General features: G+C 32.9%; 1 protein-coding gene and 2 long non-coding RNA genes across 3 annotated transcripts; all 3 read left to right on the top strand.

Moving 5' to 3' along the window:
• Positions 1-3636: 3636 nt before the first annotated feature.
• On the top strand, positions 3637-6321 carry LOC145325430 (uncharacterized). Its single transcript, XR_013881479.1, has 4 exons — positions 3637-3804; positions 5155-5231; positions 5735-5767; positions 6150-6321. It is a non-coding gene; the product is annotated as an uncharacterized LOC145325430 (long non-coding RNA).
• A 1456-nt stretch (positions 6322-7777) lies between these two features.
• On the top strand, positions 7778-9050 carry LOC145325428 (uncharacterized). Its single transcript, XR_013881478.1, has 3 exons — positions 7778-7877; positions 8433-8580; positions 8933-9050. It is a non-coding gene; the product is annotated as an uncharacterized LOC145325428 (long non-coding RNA).
• Positions 9051-10935: 1885 nt separating this feature from the next.
• On the top strand, positions 10936-16601 carry LOC145326127 (chymotrypsinogen 2-like). The gene is made up of 7 exons (XM_080169245.1): positions 10936-10986; positions 11665-11765; positions 13547-13595; positions 14006-14110; positions 15384-15497; positions 15882-15991; positions 16399-16601. The coding sequence occupies exons 1-7, from the start codon at positions 10939-10941 to the stop codon at positions 16457-16459; spliced, it is 588 nt and encodes a 195-aa protein (XP_080025371.1). The 5' UTR covers positions 10936-10938; the 3' UTR covers positions 16460-16601.
• Positions 16602-16694: the final 93 nt, after the last annotated feature.

The following is a 16694-nucleotide window of genomic DNA, read 5'->3' as shown; positions in this document are numbered from 1 at the left end:
AGCTGATATTTTAGTGAATATTCCCATTATATATGCCCATCTAAAATATACATTGATTTGTCCATCTGTCTGTTATTTGGGGTGCTAGATCGATTCCTAGATTTTTACGTTTGCGTGATTTTTTCAACTCTTTTTATGGTAGGGGGCTAAAATTTTTAGGTATTCATCAATTTTATATTTTACCTATTTTGCCAAGTTTTATTAAGAATTGTCTATAAATTGGGGTGCTAGATCGATTTCTAGATTTTTAGTTTTTAGTGATTTTCCTGTCCTTCATCATTTAGGGATAGGGTCCCCTCAAGCACCCTATATATGTATATATATATATATATTATTAATAACTAATAATTGTGTTTTTATCCATTTAACCCTGTTGTTGTATATTATTATTTGTGGAGTGAGGTTTGTTTTAACCTTTCAGTACAATACACTTCTGTAAATACTCTTCCTTGTTATTTGATTGTATCTGAGTGAAGCTCCTCTGTAGTGAAGATTAAACCTTGTCCTTTACGTCATCCTCTACATCATCCGCTGTTATATTCTATTGACGTCCGCCATGCAGAACTCGGTTCCCCGCGGCTAGGGTTTCTACATTAGCTATTAATATTGCAGTGAAGTTTTTAATGTACCTAGTTTGGCATTTCATGGCTTCTTATTTTATCATAAAAAAATTTGATAGAAGTTTTAAAAAGTGAAAACTATAAAAAGCAGTTTGTAATGTTAAGAATGTTATAGTTTAGACTATATAAGTAAATCTTTATCTTCTAAATTTGGAGAGATTATGAATATCTTAGAATTTTAGTTTCTATCTTTGCAAATTCCCCCCTTGAGCATTTACAATGCAGCTAAATTTCAGTATTAGCTAAAAAAAAATTACATAACAAAATATAATATACATGTTTTCTTGTTTTAACATAAGAAAATGAAATTCAACTTGTTGTTTTGGCTAGTTTCTAAATTGTTAACAATTGTTTCATAATCTTTGAACTTATGTAAAACTCTCGTAATTGTTGTTTTTGATGGACACTATTCTCTTTTTGACCAATCTTTTTGGAAACAAGTTTTGATACAGATGACGTCAATGGATATATTCCTAGGGTGTGTTTTTGGATCAACATCCTAAGAATCAGTTCAATCTATTGATCAAAAGACATTTTTAGGCATCTTTGAAGTTTATTTAGGATGACAACATCCATAGAAGCGAAACTCTAAAATCAGAAAGAAGGACAAACGATTTTGTTGCAAAATTGCGTAAATACAGGATATAGAAAAAGGAAATATTTTCATTTATAGGATTTGATTATAGATATGCCTCGCTTATAATATTTTACCGTTTCGTCCTAGGAGTCATCACTACACAAATTTGATGAATAGGATAATAATATCATTCAATAAGTTTGTACCTAATTGTTTTAGGAATTATCATTAAAGGCCTCAACAAATCAGACAAAGGTACAAACAGACATGAACAATTGCAAAGCAAAGTTTTGATACTAAATCTATTGAGAAGTTTGTATCAACCAATCAAGATTTGATAACTGTATGTGAGAAAAACGAAGGAGAGGTTGAGTTCATAAAACTTCAAGGCCCATTTTCCTTTGCAGTCTAATGTTCCATCCCCTCCTTGTAAAAAAAAATGCTATTTTTGTAACTGTTTGAATTGTAAGTTATCAAAATGGACATACTTAATTTGATCCCGAGAAATATCTCCTGGAATATTAACAAACAGACATTTCTACTTGATTCCAGTGCTCTAACTTCCCGACTATCGAATAAAACCAACTCTTCTATTGCATAACCTTGTCTGGAAACCCAACATATAAACCAGACAACTATTTTACCGACGAATAAGAGAACCAGCTTATAAACTTTGTCAGTATAATTTATAGTCTAATAACCTTCGAATCTTATTTAACTTTTTAGTACACCAATTTTATTACTCATCAAAAAATAAATAAAAGGCATTGCATATTGACAAATAATATCATAACAAACAAAATGATTGTTCTAATTTACATTGACACAAGGTCACTTCTTTTCTTTTTTAAATTTATTGTATCCTAACTTGAAATAAATTGAAAATAAGGATGGAGTGGGGCTATTCTTTACGCCCTAACTCTGCTGGGCCTATAACTGAGGTTACCTAATCCTGTAGGGATACCTTGTATCCAATATAACTAACCTAACCCAAAGAAAAACAAAAACACAAACACAAAAAGTTTGTAACCTTATTTTCAATTTACTTTCAAATAAGGAGTTAATGGTTTGAATGAAACAGAGTTGATCTATTTTAAATATGCCAAAGCTTCATTTTTATTATTTGTTTAGATTAAAATGATTTCAAGTAAATTGTATTAATTACATCCTATTTATTTACAAAGCTTCGCTACAATAAGATAAATTAATCCTTGATGATACTTTGGTCTGATTATCATGAAAATTATGATCAATTATGATTTGAATAATAAGAATTATTGAGCATATTGATCGTGGCCTGTAGGTTTAATTGTCTATAATAATCATGCTTACCATAGTTATCTCTACTTACAAATCTATACTTTATATAAAGCCCTCTTTTTAAAAACGGAGGTTTTTAGTATAATTCAAACTTCCATTGCGGTTAGTATTCAAATTATTCTTTCATTATTTAAATGGTCTCCTATTATTGAATTATACTTGTACCAAAAGTTTTATAAACAAATTTGTTGGCTTCAAAATTTTAATCATATACTTAATTTAAGCTTGATTGGTAGGTTTACACTAACAGTGTCTTAAGTTTTGAACCAGTAATTTTAATTTATAGATGGGTAAATTTGTTTATCATTATTTGGGATGTTCATCTTTTTAGAGTTTGTCCTTTCCCTTAGGATCTCTTGTCATAAGCCCACAAACATACGACACTCATTACCAATTAGTCCCAATCAACAATTGATTGTCTTTTGGATGTTATTAAAAGACATTAAAAGACAGCAAAATTTATTTTTTTAAAACTTTGTTCATAAACATTTATTTGCCTTTAAAGAAGGGGAAAGATTCTGACAAAAAAAACAGGCAATGAAGAAAGACACAATGTAAGAGCATTACTGACTAACACAATAAAGAAAAGACATATTGAAATTCTCAATATACAACTAAATTATAAAAATCAATTAGATATATTGGTAATTATATTTCAATGCTTTTAAAGGCATAGATCAAGTTTACCACAACCATTTACTTATTTATCAAATTGGCAGCCAACTTAATTTTTTTATTGCACATTGTAATTAGATAAAAATCTTGGTAAAAAAAAATATTTCTTATGGAATTTAAGAGGATTACTAAATACTTACTCTAATTTTCTTTATGTATATTTTGTTTAAAATGTTTAATTTTCTATTCTAAGAGATTTTCAGGGATAAGCCAATGGACATAATGATAATCATAATTGATTATTCAGTAAATATGAATTATTGATTGAAAAGTTTGGATACTGCTAGTTTAAAACAACCAACTAAGTTATGATAAAAGTACTCAAAGTCTTTACCAAACCATTAAGAGAACTTTGGATACCAATGTAATTTAAAGTCCAATGTCTCTGTAAAAATAATGCTTGACAATTTTTTTTCTCTATAATTTTCTTTATTTAAAGGTTAACAATAACCCACTCGTATGCCCAACTCTGGTAGATGCATAATTCTCAAGAAATTGTAATTTTCAGGAAAAATGAAGTTGATATTGATCTTCGTGTTTTTGTTCTATGTACTTGTACAATTTTCTAAAACTTGCAACGCTCTACCGCAGTTTGATGATTACGATATAGAGGTAAGTTTTATCCTCACATAAAAGTAACAGGGTGTGTGTCTGCCTATCTCTGTTAATGCCAAAAGATCTCGCTAACGCCAAACCAACATGTTTCTCCTTTACAGTGAAGCTTTTCATGAGTCAGTGAAAGGTTTCTGTAATTTTTTGAGGTTCTCCCACACTCCCAAGATGAAATCTTACAAGGAAAAAATAATCCACCCCGAAATATGGAAAGTTGACCCATTCCTCCTTTCTTTAAATCACCCCGGAAATAAAAATTTCTCAAACTAGTTTAATGTAGAAAGTTCAAATTTTTTGAGAAGCTTTTTTCAAAAGTCCCCATTTAAACGTTGCCCTGCAGCTGCAATCTTCGGTCTATAGTAGTTGGTTCAACAATCCGAAGATACTTTCCAGCAAACCTTTTTAATATTCTGCGAGCACAGCCTTCAAATAGAGGCTACAGCCTTCAAATCGAGGCTGCAACCTACAATATCAACATTTTGTTACTCCAGGGCTTTATCTGAGCCGTAGCTTTTGGTAATAATTTTTATAATAAGCTGCCGATCTTTCACATTTTTAATAATCTTCAATTGAGTCGCCATAAATGTGGGCTAATGACTAGCGTTGCAGTTAAACGTTAAACTTACGATTTATTTTCAGACTGATAATATTGGGGTATAAAAAATCTGGATAGGGGGGTAATTTTTTATAGGGGGATGGGGGAATCTAATATATTTTTAAAAAATGTTCAAGTTCGTGAAGGAAGAGGGGGGATGGGAAACACCCCCCCCCCCCCAACAATACATTTTTATTATCTATGAAAATTATACCTGAGCTGGATCTTTAAATCGTTTAGAGGTGCGCTGAACCGGGGCGATTCATTACAGCGCACCATCAGATTATTAATACCAATCTTTAAATCGAATTGGCATGGGCGATTTAGCGCGGCCAGTGGCGCGGTACCAGAGCGCCAATGGTACTCAACTAGTGGCATTGCCGCGCTAAATCGGGGTGAATCATATTTAATAAATAAATATTTTTTAAAAATTAGTTTAATATTTTATTGCAAAACTATAGTGAAAACATTTTTATAGTAATTTTTAAAATAAATTATATATTGTTTTATATAAAACACCGTACTGACCCGGCTTAAGTTATAAAATTGTACCGGCATGTATGGATATGTTATTGAGTGTCGCCAGCAATCTAGCAACACCGCGCCGAAAATCTTTTTAAAGATCCATGTAAAATAGCAGTAGCTGTGGCGCACCTCCGGTTCACCTCTGAATCGCCCCGATTCAGCGCACCATCAAAACGATTTAAAGATCAAGCTCTGTTTACCTAGTATTCTATAATATTATTTGAATTTAGGATAATGAGCTAGAAACCTTTGAACCAGAGAGAAAATATTTGAAATGTGAAGAGGGCTGTGTAAAAAGAAATTGCAGGTTAATCAGGTTCTTTTTTTCACAGACCAGAACAATAATATTCATAGGGTTTAATTTCTTTCGTCCAAAATAAATGGTTAATATATCATTTACACATAGATATAGCTCTTATTTACATTGTACAATACCAGCGGCTTCGCCCCCTTTGAGGCATCTAGGGGCACTTGAAAAAAGCCCATTTTTTATAATCTGTATTTTTTTTTTTAAAAAGTGAAACAAATTTACTTTGTATTATAGATTATTTTTTTTAGCAAATCCATGACGAAAAAAAAGGTTCCTTTTGGGGGTAGGGGTTGGCTACGCTTAGTAGTAATAACCATATTTAGATCTTAGCTCCCCCCATATTCTTTGAGGTTTGTTCATTTGTTGGCTATTTCTGTATTAAAACATATATAAGTCTGTTCTTATGTCATACTGTATTGGACAAATCTCAGAGATGCTACAGTTGTACAGTTGATAGTTTTATGAAAATTTGTTACTGTTAATTTTTTTTTAAATTTTAGAGGCAGAATTGTGTGTACCTATCCTAGAGTATGGTAAGTTTATATTCTTTTCATAAAAATATAAAAAAAAACACTAATTAAACTAGCCTTGGTAATAAGAAATCAGTTTACAAAAAAAAAAAAAATTTCTAAAAGCTTCTAGCAGTCAAACAATTGTATTAGTTTAATATATTTTTAAAGACCAAGGTGTTTATCTGTCTATCTGTAGCGAAGTATCTCTCTAACCGCTGAACCGATATGGTTAGTTTAGGGAAAAGTAACTCCAAGCACCCAAGAGAAATCACACCAACAAAAAATCTCCCCATTACAGTTTTTTTTTGTTTAAAAATATAATTGAGAGCGGAGGATGAACTCCCCACACACACCTTCCCTAAAAGGCTTCTAAAAGCGAAACTACTATTATATTTTATTTTAGTATGAATTGTCCTTGAGAGCTGCTGTAACCACCAAAGCCAAGCAAAGCAAATAGCAGAGCTAGCAAAGCAAAAAGCAAAGCAAAGCAAAACATACCTGTATCTCTAATAATACTGTATTTAGTGTATGTATATATTCTTTAATCAAATGTAAATAAAAATTTTAAGATTTTATTTAGTTTTTTCCTACCACCGGCTACATAAGGGGAAGGGGGTAAATCGACCTCGACTTTTAATTTGATTTTCTAAAGAGAAAAGTAAAAAAAATGTTTGGATTGAGTTATTTTTTTCTAGGGGTGATTTCACTTGGGAGGTTGGGGGTTCACTCCTTCAAAACTTCCTCTGTACCTTTTACATACTGCACTGTACACAAACACACACGAATATAAATACAACAGTCATGAAATGCCTTCATTTATAATTAACAAGGACGACAAAATCCATAAAAGAAAAGCTCTGAAACGGTAGGACAAACAAACATAACTACTTGTAGATGGTCAGAACTGAATAAACAGAATTTAAATGTATAATTTCGAAACAAAGTTTTAAGTAAATTTGTATAAAAACTACTTAAATACAGGATAATGTTTAAGGACATACTTACATTTTTAGGACTTAATTAAAGTGAAGCTTCGCTAATACCAATGTAATTTGTTTTCCTAGGAATCATTATTCCAAAAGTCAGATCAATCGGATAATTTTTAATTAATAAAAATTAGTTGTTAACAAGTTAAAAATCAACATGTTTAAAATGGACGTACGAACATTCTAGTAACAACTACCTAACTACTCTAGGAATCATCATGCAATGTTTGAAATCGATAGGACAATTTTAACATGCCTAAATTAACGAAAAGAGCTTACAGTTACGGACGGACCGATCCTTATAACAGCTTTGCTTTTAAAAATTGTCTGAAATGAATTATATTAATCTTAAATAGCAAGACAACTTTTCGATATTTAATTCTTGACAATCCCCGTTTCTTTAGTTTTACTATTGATTTTAATCAATTATATCATTCCAAATTATTGACGGTGCTTTCCCTTAAAGTGCCTGGAGAGCACCCCCCCCCCCCCTTCTTTTAATATTTATTTCAAAATTATAATGGTAAAGCATTTCTGTGATCGACTAGGCACTTTTAGGGAAACTGACTGCTCGACTTAATTCTTCTTTTTCTGACTTATAGATTATATCATCTTTTTTTCTAAAGCGAAGGTTTTCTATAATTAGGGACGGTATGTACGTCCGCCCGTCCGAGACGGATAGCTTTTTTTTGTTAATTTAGGCATGTTAGAATTGTCCTATCGATTCAAACTTTGCATGGTGATTTCTGTAGTTAAAGAGTTAAGACTCTAGGGGGCTAGGTGTCGCTTCGGGTACTAGACCTATATCTCCACGCACCTTGGAACATACTTGCAATTGCAATGATTGCGGTGTAAAGCGTCCATTCACCCATCAGACAACCAACTCTCTGAGATGCACGACCTTTGTCTGATGATTTCTGTAGTAGTTAGGTATGAGTTAGAAATCGAGGCCACTCTATAATTGTTACCAGAATGTTGTCATCCTTGTTTTCAATAAAAAGAGATATAAAAATGAACAATTGTTTCTTAATAATTTTACGATGACACAGTAGATATTAGGAACATGTTAATAAAAGATCATATTAATGTGATAAAATGAAAAGTGTTTTAATAAAATTAGTTTTGATTGCATTTTCTTATAATTGGTAAGATTTATCATCTTTATTTTAAAGTACCAGGAAGATTGTCTGTCTGTGTACAGCGAAGGATCTCGCTAACCGACTCACAAATATGGTTCTCATTCACAGAGAAGCTTCTCATAAGTTCAGGGAAGATTTAGACCTATTTTAGGGGAGGGTACCTGCAACCCCCACATTTTGTTATGGGCGCAGCAGATAGTGTAAGCTCAAGTAGCAAGATGAATGTATGTATTTGTGTATATAAAGATCTCTAAGCTTACGAAATTAGCAATATAATAACATGTTAAGAGCTTTGGTTTTGGATAAGGTAGTCTTTGTTAGAGAGTTAACAAACGTATACAATGAGAAAACCCTAACACCTGTCGAAATGAATTGAATACAAGGGGGGTGTAGTTTTGAATTTAAAAATAATATTTGGTACATGGTAGCCCCGCAAGGATTGGTCACTGCAGGTAAGGGTTCTCTACAGGGATTATAACCCTCCATAAAAGTGAGGGGGGGGGGGGCACATTTCTGTGCTCGCTAAGCACCTAGAGGGATAGCACATATTTATATTTTTAGCTATGGAGAAAATACTACTAATGGTACAACCAAATGCTTCCAAAATAGAAGTTGTGGGTGTGCAAGAACAAGGCTGCGTCCAAAGGAGCGAATCATTGGTGGATTTTTTGCCAGGCCCTTGGTGGCCCCCTATCAGGTTTTTTTAATGGTAAGCATAAAGGATTTTATCCAGAAATTTTAGATTTTTTTCAGAACAAGAATGACAACATCCATAAAAGCGAAGTTCTAAAACGGTAGGACATACGAGTAGAGTGTCAGAACATAAATATCAAAACAAAATTGTAGGTAATTTTTTTTTGTAAAACTGTTTAAATACAGGATACAGGACTTGATTATAGAGATGCTGCCTTGTAACATTGTAACTTGATGTAATTTAAATCTACAGAAGGGATAAATTTGTGTGTCATCATTGGGGATGTACATCAATTTATTGGCAATTGTCTTATCCCTTAAGTTGATTGTTGTTGGCGCTGAGATACTTGTTATATTGTTAATTTCAGGCAAATAAGCAACGATGTGGGGGAACAATATTGAACAGAAGATATATTCTGACTGCTGGACACTGTCTATATGATCAAACTTTTAAATACAAGTTTAAACCTAAAGAAATAAAAGGAACACTATGGGACTATAACTAGCAGGCTGACTTAAAAGGCAGGGATAAGACAATGACCGATAAATGGATTTATATCCCAGATGTGATACACAAAATTGCCCCTTTTGTAGATTACCATTAGTGGTTGAAATGTTTGGACCTAATAAACAAACCGATCAAAATTCAAGAATAGTCTTCAAAGTTGTTGAAGCAACAAATAAGAAATCGGTATTATAAAACTTTTAGTACTAGTCAATTAAAACAGCCCAATGTCCCCTTGCTAGGTGCTTAAAAGACCTGTCTTAAATAAACAAGGATGACAACATCCATAAGTAGCGAAGCACAAACAATTAATTAAGAATTTAGATATTAGTTGTCAAAAGCATGTATACTAGGAAAAAAATCACGAGACCTTTTCAACATTTGTTTTTAATTTCTTAACATTCATATTTCAGTACTATGACTAACAGACTGACGGTCAAAGTAAATTACATACTGGATGCTCAAAACAACGGGAAATTAAATTTTTATATTTTTAACTACAAAAAATTTTAAAAAACGGACCATAAACACCAAAGATATGAGGAAAAATGTGAAAAATATAAAAATAGCCAAAAACCTGCAAAAAGGCAGTCTGACCGCCATTGATGTTTTCTTAAATCAACATGAAATTTAATTTTGATATCTATAACTGAAAATCTTTGGAAATCGGACCATAAACACCAAAGGTATGGAGAAAAATGTGAAAAATACAAAAATAGCCTAAAACCTGCGTAAAAGCAGTCTGACCGTCATAGTTGTTTTCTTGAAACGACAGGAAATTTAATTTTGATACTATAACTGAAAAAATTTTGGAAATCGGACCATAAACACCAAAGATATGGAGAAAAATGTGAAAAATACAAAAATAGCCTAAAACCTGCTAAAAGCGGTCCTACTGCCATTGATGTTTAATAGTTAATTGTGCTCCTTAATATTGGGAATGTTGTCAACAAATTTTAGCCTTTTATCTTTTACAGGAGCCGTTTCCCCCAAACTAAGACGGACATACGGACATTTCAAATGATAGAGTAGCTTCGCTACTAAAAAAAGAATGAAACGAAGTCTAACAGGGATTATTATTCTCTGTTCAACTTTATGCACAAAAATTATACATTCTCCTTTATGAGGCTTGTGTTGGTCCGTTCGTCTGCAATGGTTAGCTCATTTCGTTAATTTAGACATATTAGATTATTAGAATTCAAACTTTGCAGGATGATTCCTATAACAGTTTGGTATAATTTGGTAACTCTATTATCATTACCAAAAAGTCCGTACGTCTATTTTTAAACTTTTTTTGACAACATTTTTTTGAATGATATAATCATCCTATACATCTGATTTTTGGCAAGAATGATTCTTAGAACAACAAGTTACAAAATTATAAGTTAAGCATCTCTCTAATCAAGTCCTTAATATGTAAGTATGTCCTTAAAGTATCTTGCAACAATTTTATACAATTCTGTTCATACCTTTAAATTATTATGCTGTTTTTAAGTTTTGACACTCTACAACACCAATTGTTTGTTTGTCCTTCCATCTGATTTTGGAGTTTGCTTTTATGGATGATGTCATCCTTGTTTATTTAACCTTTCGCAGCGCCAGGCTACAGTATTGATATATATATCGATATACAGTATACACAGACAGTGACACGAACTTCGCTTTAAATCGCTTCACAGAATCTTATCGCCCTTTGCGAAAAATATTCGAGAAGCAATGTACAGTTATGTAGTTGTACAGCGATGTCTGGAGATATTACAAAATATAAATACAGCATTTGTTTTTGAAAAACACCTAAACTTACAATCAAATCATGTATGGAAAAAGCACAAAATAAGCTAGAAGCCTAAAGTAGCCTTCATAACAGTAATGGTTGGAGAGAAAAATATGTGTGGCCCCCCTAATGAAGGGGGAGAGGTTTGCTTTAATATTCATATGTTAACAAAGATGACAAAATCCATGTTGAGCGTAGCACAAAAATCATGGTTGAAAAAACGGATGATAACAGTTGTAGAGCAAAAAGAAAATATGCAATAAATCATAGAAAAAAATGAAAACATAGACCAGGAAAAGATTTACCAAAAAAAATCTGCAAGAGTAGCAGCCGATTAAATCACATTTTCCAAAATAATTCAAATAACCGGTAGAGCATTACTGATAGACTGACGGACCAAATAAAATAATTGATAATCATTCGTATATGGAACATTCACAAAAAAATCGGGAATAGTCCCTTTCGTGGCAACGCCCTTAAGTAGCGTTCGTCGTATTTTTAAAATGGCTTTTTTATAGGTTAGGTTATAATGGGTTAGGTGATTGCCCCACAAGGTTAGACAATTGGCCCCGAAGGATTAGAGCTCCCTGCAAGGGGCTAGAATTAGGAGAAAAGCTACTGTTAAAAATACGAAGAATCGCCCCTTAAGGTGCGTTGCCACGAAAGGGACTAAACACAACAAATCTTTAACTGTTAATCTTGATTAGCAGCTGAGAAATTTACGTTTCGCTATACCGTTTCTAAAAGACGGGCAAAAAAACATACGGACAGATATTACGAATCAGAAAGTAGCTTCGCTACTAAGATTATATTTTATTTAGATAATAGAGGTAGAGGCATATTTCGAACATTCTAATTATAATTTAAATGAATTTGAAATTATAAATGATATCGCTGTACTGAAACTCAACAAAGACATTAGGTAAATTTTAATATCTATATGTTAAAATAGTCTGATCACCCTTGGACTCGGGACTCAGTAACATAGCATTATAATTGTTTTAAAATAGAGTTTCTTGAAATCTTTAAACTAAAGTAACTGGATTACTGTTTGTCTGTGTTTCTGTTTGTACCGAAGGATCTCGCTAACCGCTGAACCGATCAGGTTCCCCTTAACAGGTTAGCTTCTCATAGGTCCCGGGAAAGTTTATAACTATTTTCTTGGGGGGTAGGGCATCCCCTAACCCCCTCCCAAAAAATAAAAAATTTTCCTCCCCACAAAATTTTTTTAAAAAATTTTTCTTTAAAATCTAAAATAAGATATTGGGTTTTCAAATTCGATTCTCTTCTCCTCAAGTGTCCCTAGAGGCCTCTAGGGGGCGTAGCAGCTAGTTGCATATAAGTGGCTTTTGTTCTCTAACCCTTAACGGTCGGGGGGGGGGGGGGGGGGGGGCGTTGAACGCCCCCCCATCCTGTTTTTTCTATCTCATTTTCTGTGTGTGAAAAATAAAGAGCCCAAACTGCTTGACTTTTTAAGTATGGGTATGACACACAACTGAGAGTTGGAATTTTTTGAATATCTCCATCCTGGCGGGCACAGGATGCCAGCAAACCTTGCAGGGTCATCCAGGTAAAGAGCAAAAATATTTTTTTGACTTAAACAAAGCATTTTATCATACCAAAATACTAAAAAATCCTCTAGTAGTACATCCTTATATGAAATACAGGTGTTCAAGTCACTTTCAGGTTCCAGGTATGATCCTGCAGGTCCTGATCCTCCAGGTCTCCAGAAATCTTTAAAAGGCTCCTGTGGCCGCAATTTTTGACTTAGAGACTTCAAATTTTAAACTTAAGCTTTTCTTACATTTCTGTATAACGTATTAAAATTTCATGAAGATCCGCCGCCGTTTTTCCGCCGACCGCCGACTGCGGCCAAATACAGCTGCGGCCGCTGAAATTTATATTTTGATATTTCTAATGTAAAATTTACATAAAAATAAACATTTTCTGGGAAAAAATTTTTCTTCTAGCTTCAAAAATAAGAATATTACAGCCGTTTGAAATTTTTAAATAAAAAAAGACCTAAAAACAAAGGTTGTTAAATAAAAAGGTTAAGGAAGCGAAAATTGACTTAGACTTATAAAAGGTCGGAAATTCATTATCAAACAGGGGACTTGCACAAAAAAAATTAGCCCTCTAGCTCTAATAGGAACTGAGATAATTAGGGGGGGCGTTGAAGGCCCCCCTCCCGACCGATTAAGGTGCGGCAAGGGGCCCGACTGTAAAGGGTTAATTAATTATAAATTTCATAGCTTCAAAGAATAGATAAAAGTGGGGATTTAAAGAACTACTCGTCTCGTTTTAGAATTGCACACTCTATACAGAAGTCAATCTGTTGTTTTTCTCAATATTCATCGGGAGAGGCGTGCTTAGAGATATGGAAGGGTGGCAGGCATTTCACAAAATCTATATAAAAGTTTTATTTTATATTAACTATCATCTATGTATAAAAGCATGCAGGATAGTTATTTATCGCATCGCATTACAGTCACCGGTCCGCAGATATTAAAATGAATAAATAGAAGGTTAAACCAGTATTTATCCAGGGCCTTTGACCCCTCGGGGCTAACAAAACTTGTATTAATTTATAATTTTCATTTTAATATTATTGGAAAATTGTCTTTAATGTGATACACAAATTTTCTGTTTGGCTGAGAACCAGTTCTAATCCAGCGGAAATTAATCGGTTTGTTTGAATTACAGATTTTCTAAACGAGTGAGACCAGCATGTCTTCCATGTAATCAGAAAAAGGTATATGTAATAGTAAAGCTACTCTGACAAAGCTCTTTACTGTGCCTTTAAAAAAGGGGATAAATTAAAAACTAAATGAAGTCATATTAGAATAGCCCATTATTCTAATATAACGTCATTCGGAAATTTTCGGCAAAAGTTAAAATTTAGAAGCTTTACAAAGTGTCTCAAAAAATTATCTATGTGACGTCATAATTTTTTTTTAACGATAATCGTTGGGCTAGATTTTTCGAAAAAATCTCCCATTTACAACTGAACTATTATACTTATAATTGGAGTTTTAAAAATTCATTTTCTTACCAAAATGTGTACAGTTTCTTGCCAATAATAGGGCCGGATTGTTACTACACTGCATTCTTATTGGACCAATATACTGCTAAAGGATCTAGATATACTGTTTTTATTATCAGATGTATGCCGGAGTACAAGGACTAGTTACAGGATGGGGAGGTGTTGTTCCCTACCACCCAAATCAATATAAAACTGTCAAACAGAAAATTTCGTGTAATTTAAAGGTAAGGTTATTTTGTTTTTAGAATAATCCTATTATGAAAAATGGGTTACGTTTGTCAGTTAAGATCTCACTAGCGGATTTAACTCTTCATTTTAGGGAAGCTTCACGTAGGGCCAAGGATAGTTTCAGCCTATTTTAGTTCTAAATTAAACTGTTTTAACCTATTTTTAAAACGTATATAAATAATAACTATGACACCAGTAGAATCAGACTGCAGAGCCTAAATTTGAATTAAGTCCCCAATAAACTTTTTTTGGGGGATTTAAATATTAATTTTTACTGTTGCCGTGGTCATTTTGACCAGAGCAAAAGGTCTTTTTTTATTTGGGTAAAATTCGTAGCTTTTAGAGTGTTTTGCCTCATAAATATTGTATTCTGGTATAGAGTAAAATTAGGCCTTATGATTTTACTATAAAAATTCACTAAAAAGTTAAATCTTTGCAATATACCAATGAATTAACATTAACATGTTTGTGTTCTATCACCTATTTTAAACACATAAAAATTGGCTGTAAAGGGTTAAATTTGATGACAACATGACAAGATGACAACAAATGTTTATGCAATACAACAAAATTATTTTTGTCACATATACAAATATGATATAAAATAAGATTATTTAAACTTATTTTTTAAAAATATTTTTAAAAAGTATGTAACTTTTACATGTATATTTTTCATTCTTTTCATTTTAATTAAATAAAAATTATTTAACTACATTGTAAATAAGTCACTTTGTGAAAACACTCTTTCGGAAATTATAAAGAATTGAAATGAAATAAGAAATCTTATTGGTTTGACTTTAGCATTATGTGTTTTATTGTATTATGTTAAATTTTTCACTGAAATTAATTGTTTTAGAAAAAAATTATTTCCATTGAACAGAATAATGTTTTTTTTCTGGGGGGGTAAAAAAAATTTCGGCGCGCTTCGCGCGCCATTTTACCCCCCCCAAATACGAATTACCCCCCCCCCTTAAAAATTTTTACCCCCCCCCAAAAAAAAGCTTGGACGTCTATGGGTGTCAACACCCTCCTAACACAAGAAATTTGAAAGAATTACCTTCCCATTTACTTTAAGTCTCAAACCCCACTAGGAAACATGTTGAATTAAAAGATTTCATAAAAAAAATTGAAAGAAAATATAAATATACACAACCCCCCCCCCCCCCCCCATTTACAATTTGTTTAAAAACAGGGGATTCTCTGCTCTGTAAGCACTTTGAGGGAAATCACTAAAAACTATTAGTATTCATTTTCCTTTTTTTCATCTAGGGAACGTGTTTAAGAATATTATCCTCCAAAAGTCCTACATGTATGGCAGAAACAAATAGGAAAGTTGACAATACAAAACTGTGTGCTTTTTCTTATGGCACTTCTCCATGTCAGGTTATTTTCACTGTCGGCTACAGGCGAGGCTGCTATCCATAACAGTGTAACGTAATGTCTGACAACCAAGGAAACCATGGGGAGCAATATTCTTATAATTCTTTTTTAGTCAACATGAAAATGACAGTTTATGAGCAATGTCCAAACACGCAGGGTATTAGACAAAGTTACATCCAACAGACAACCAACCGTTTGATTGCACATCCTTTGTCTGGAAGCCCTCACTGTGCATGCGCAGGGCAATGAGTTGCGCCTGTTTATGGATCAAGACATTCTCCCTACTTTTGCTATCAATGTTACACGCGCCTTTGCATCTACAAATACCCCCCCCCCCCTTATTTTGAAATTATTTCATATAATAGAAAACTATTTACATGATTTTAGGGTGATTCTGGTGGTCCCTTGACAGTCAGTGAAAAGGGACACAGAGTTGTTGTGGGGGTTGTTAGCTATGCCAGAGGCTGTGGGGATAAGTATCCAGGTGTTTTTACCAGGTATAGTTGTTATTTTATAAGCATAGCTACCCTATAACTATACAGGGTTGTTAATTATGACAGGATTGTTGAATATAATGTTCCATGTATACTAGTATAGTTGTTATTTTAAAAGCATAGCTTCCCTATAACTATACTGAGTTGTTAATTATGACAGGGGATAAAGTATATAAGTAATAGTATCCAGGTATAGTTTTTATTTTGTAAGCATAGATACTCTTAAACTAGGCAGAGTTGATAATTTTGGCAGAGAATAAAGTATGTATCCAGGTGTTTTTACTAGGTATAGTTGCTATTTTATAAGTTTAGCTACCATATAACTACAGAGGCAAAATATGTTGTAAATAAGTATCAAGGGGCGAAGCTGCTAGTCTCATACATAGAAATCTAAAAAAACTATTTTTCAGAGTTTCTGCATATGTGGACTGGATAGATGACATAATAGCAGATGGATGGTGTAATGTTTAGATAAGCTACGCTTCTATGCATTTGTTCATATTTAACACATCATAATGATATTCTTCAGAATTTGGTAGACTTTCGTTCAATTAACTTGTAAATACTTGAAACCTACTGTGTTTTTAACTTAAGGAGTGGAGCTGTTCTACGAGCTGCTATCGTCTATCAGTAAAAGTGAAGCTATTCTACAATTTGCACTCGTTATTACTAGGATCTTACACTAGATTTTCATGGTCTCTGTTAG

Source organism: Acartia tonsa, chromosome 8, assembly GCF_053477335.1.
Source record: "Acartia tonsa isolate MP-2025a chromosome 8, ASM5347733v1, whole genome shotgun sequence".
Lineage (NCBI taxonomy): Eukaryota > Metazoa > Arthropoda > Copepoda > Calanoida > Acartiidae > Acartia > Acartia tonsa.
The sequence above is the reverse complement of the archived record's forward strand: the minus strand, read 5'-3'. Positions and strand labels throughout refer to the sequence as shown.